Raw genomic sequence first — 3,790 nt, 5'->3', positions numbered from 1 at the left:
TATGGTACAACATTAAGATAAAAGAAAAATTTTAGTTAGCAGACACCTTTGAAATATGCTTGAAGTAGAAATGTGGTATTTTCATCTGTGACACCAACAGGACCTAAACTGAGTCCGTGAGATGCTATTCAGATTTATCTTCAAAACCCACTGTTTCAGTACTTTCAGCCCCACCTTAAAGACACCATATCAGTGACTGCCAATTCCATTAGGGGGTTCTTTTAACAAAATTATAAACCAAAATATTTCCTCACTTAAACAATTTTATTTATGGTGGAGTTTCCAAAAATCTCTTATATCTTGAAATCATCCACAAAGTACTATTTTGTGCTTAGATTAAAAATGTATTTCTTATAAGAAAATGTTAAAATATATACCATTAGGCAGTATTGTTATATTTTATTTAACACAATATAAATCAAAAGATTAAAGAGAAAAGCAAGACAGTTAAATATATTTAAAACTCCCTATAACTGATTTACATCTATTCTAATGTTTTAAAGAAAAAAAAGCACTAAACATCAGAGGTAATATTTTGATAAGCAATATTTATAAAAATATATAAGTTAAGCATTGCAACAAACTACCTTTGATGAACGGCCCCTATAAGAAATAATATCATTGGAACTATATATCTAAAGCAAAGATGAAGGAAAAGAAGAAAAAAAGAAAGTATAAATTGCAATAATGACTTTTTAAATACACTTTCTTATAAAGTGGCAAGATAACTATTTACAAATTTACAACAGAAAAGAAATGTTTATTTACAGGTTGTCTTGCTTTGGGGTTTTTGGTACCTCCTTCCTCCTGTGTAATAGGCCTTCTGGCAAAATTGATCTAGATTTTTAGTTCATAGCACATGATAGATGAGCCTGGAACTAGAGGCCCCTGGAGTTGCAGGTTGAGAATCGGTGCTGGCAACTGGGGAGAGAGAGGCTGGATCCTGGAGAGGCAATCCAGGTTGCTCTGAGTTGGTGATCCGATCCACTATGCTGGATAAGCAATCCAAGCTGGATAAGGAGCTTTTATCTGTGGCATATACTAAGGACACAAGGAGAAAACCATTAAAAAAAAAAAAAAAAATCCTTGCTTATGCTGCTGCTTAAACTGCAGGTCAGCACCTTCGAAACCCAAAGGTCGGGTGGTTACAGAAAGCCTGGTAGAAATTTGCAACAAATATCTAGCAATTCATGGGGATGAAGTTGGGGAGTGGAGAAGCACCTGGGTAATATTTCAAGCAAAAGCTCACGTCTGTGTGTATATGCATGGATGTATCTATTAGGAGGATTTTGAGTAGAAGATGTGTGTTTATTTTGCCCTGCCAAAACCCCCATAAATACCATTCTGTTCTCTTTCCAGTACTGCGTGGAAGAACAGACTCTACTTTGATAGGCTAAATTCTGAAGTTGAACTGGTCTTTAAACTCCTCTGAAGTCATTGGTTCTTACCATTTGGTACATCAGGACAGTAGACGCTGTCAAAACTGCTGCTCTTTCTGGACCAGATAGGGCTGTTACATTCAGGCTATAATAAAAGACACAGAAGAAGGCGTTTGTTTTCAGGTCTTGGCAAAAGGTGCTCCAGTCTCGGGTGAGGCAGCGCTTGCCCACCAGCTCCATAAACTGACCACTCTCAATCACCTTTATTGCCTTGATTTAGGAAGGGCTAGCCTCACCAATCACAAGGGCACTGAGGTCAATCTCTGTGCTTGGAGAAGAGGAGAGAGGCAGCAGAAAGAAGAGGGTGGAATTCAGCAGCAGTGTACACTGGGTTAACCATGCAAAATGGATTGGAGTAGAAGGAAGCCACACTAATTCAGAGAGAGAACACTTTCCCAAGGCAGAAACACATTAAAACCTGGCAGCGTTGGAGCAAACGCCCTCTGAAAAGAATGCATGAACATCTTTCAGCCAGGCATCAGCAGAGTAGGGCTGGGGCCATGCAGGCATTTCTTTGTTTCTCCCTTCAGTTACAAACCATGGGACAGTGGAGGCCTCAGACAGTTGCCTTTAGATATTAGTGTATGTCAAGGTCCACTGGTAGTATACACTGGAAATAAACTGAGTAATGGAGAAAACATCTGACTGATCATTCACAGCCAGCTATCTCAAGTGACAACCTGCTCCTTCAGTGTGCACCTAGAGTAGGTAGGAAGTCAGGACAAAATCCTGTTCAACAGCTGTCTGTGTGCTGGCATCTGTCTAAATGTGGCATCTCTCTTCTCATCTAGATGTGGTGAGCCCCACCCCGCCCCCCAATAGCCAACTATCCACCAGTAACCACTGAATATCTGGTTGCTACACCTGGTCTAAATGAGATGTAAGGATTTTTGTAAAAGTTGGGAAGGTCCTAGCAGGTACAGAGCCATCTCTTACCATGCCATCAGAGCAACTTGAGGTGGGGCTGGTGGGCTCAGAGCAGCTCTGCCCCGGCAGGCTATAGTAGTTTTCCACCTGTTCCCTTAGCAGCTCCTGCAGACTCTCAATGTAGCGGATGGCATTCCTGAGGATCTCCACCTTGGGCAGCCTCTGGTTAGGGTTGGTCGTGGTGCACCGCTTGAGCGTGTCGAAAGCCTGGTTGACCTTCTTCAGGCGTCTCCGCTCGCGCATGGTGGCCGCCTTCCGCCGATCCATGGTGGTGGACTTCCTTTTGCATGCTTTGCAGGCCCACATGAGGCAGTGGCCGGCCTGGTGGTGGCCCGTGGGTGCTCGCACGTGCTCGTCCTCGTCTGAGCCTTGCAGGTCTGCCTTGTGAGCCCCGAAAGCAGCCACTCGCGGCTCAAACTCGTCCCCGAACTCACCCTCGGGGGATGGGATGCAGGAGCCGTCGTAGAAGTACTCAGAGGGCGAGAACTGGCAGCCGTCCATCATGTCCATCGTCTGCAGAGAGGCAAGGGGTGGGCCTGGACAGCAGAGAGATAGATAGGGGAGAAACCGGAGCCTGGCGCCGCTGAGGGCAGGGAAATCCCGGGCCGAGCTCCCTGGTCGGTGTCTCTGGTAATTAACAAGGGCAGACGCCTGGCGGCCTGGGTCTGCCGCGCTGGGGCTGGGGCTCTTTATATATTCTTGGGGGAGGGAGGCCGGCCCCTGTGGCCCCGCACTATTAGCATATCCCACCGCAACCCCCGCCAGGGCTGTCTGGGCAAACCTCCGCCTTTTCTCTAGAGACAGTTCGCTGTTTACTGCCCCTTTTGACGCTAATGGTTTTACTGCGGTTCTGCTGGGGCGGAGGTGATGGCTCCCCAATCCGCTTACTTGCACTCTTTAGATTACCTAAACCAAGGGACACTTAGAGGGTGTCACAGACAAAAGCAACGAAGGAAATCCAACTTCGTACAATTGCTCTCGCATTTAAAAAGAAAATCGGTAAATACAGCTACCCATTTCAGTTGACACCAAAAGCGGACCCGTCTTCCCAATATGAGACATGAGGGACCAACTTTATTTTCAGGTATTTCTCTTTTTCGTGAACTTTAGTTGTGTCAGGAATTTTTTCAGCCATTAGGCCAAATAACAGTTGCTAAAAACTTCAAGTGGCACTTTCAATAATGAAGTGGCTCTAGATTTTTTTTTTTAATCTGTTTTGTTTCTCATCAGATTGCAATTATGTAGGCTGTATGTTATTGGGGGTAACCTGGCAGGTTCCTTTTCTCCAAAAACAGCTTGCTCTGAGTTTTCTCTCTGCTCATCTGAAGGGTGTGGGCACAGGAGGGCCAGGTGACCAGGAACACACCTGGCTTCCTCTCCTTCCCGCTTATGTGCCTGTTTGCTGAGCGCCTCCTCCTGTGATG

At 45.2% G+C, this 3,790-nt stretch overlaps 1 protein-coding gene across 1 annotated transcript; it reads right to left on the bottom strand.

Moving 5' to 3' along the window:
* Positions 1-245: 245 nt before the first annotated feature.
* MYF5 (myogenic factor 5) lies at positions 246-3,028 on the bottom strand. The gene is made up of 3 exons (XM_010832019.1): positions 2,376-3,028; positions 1,449-1,524; positions 246-1,041 (listed from the first exon to the last, which is right to left on the bottom strand). Exons 1-3 carry the CDS (start codon positions 2,874-2,876, stop codon positions 851-853), a joined length of 768 nt encoding a protein of 255 aa, XP_010830321.1. The 5' UTR covers positions 2,877-3,028; the 3' UTR covers positions 246-850.
* Positions 3,029-3,790: the final 762 nt, after the last annotated feature.

Source organism: Bison bison, unplaced genomic scaffold, assembly GCF_000754665.1.
Source record: "Bison bison bison isolate TAMUID 2011002044 unplaced genomic scaffold, Bison_UMD1.0 scf7180017864535, whole genome shotgun sequence".
In the NCBI taxonomy this organism is placed as follows: domain Eukaryota; kingdom Metazoa; phylum Chordata; class Mammalia; order Artiodactyla; family Bovidae; genus Bison; species Bison bison.
This window is presented reverse-complemented; position numbering and strand designations above follow the sequence as displayed.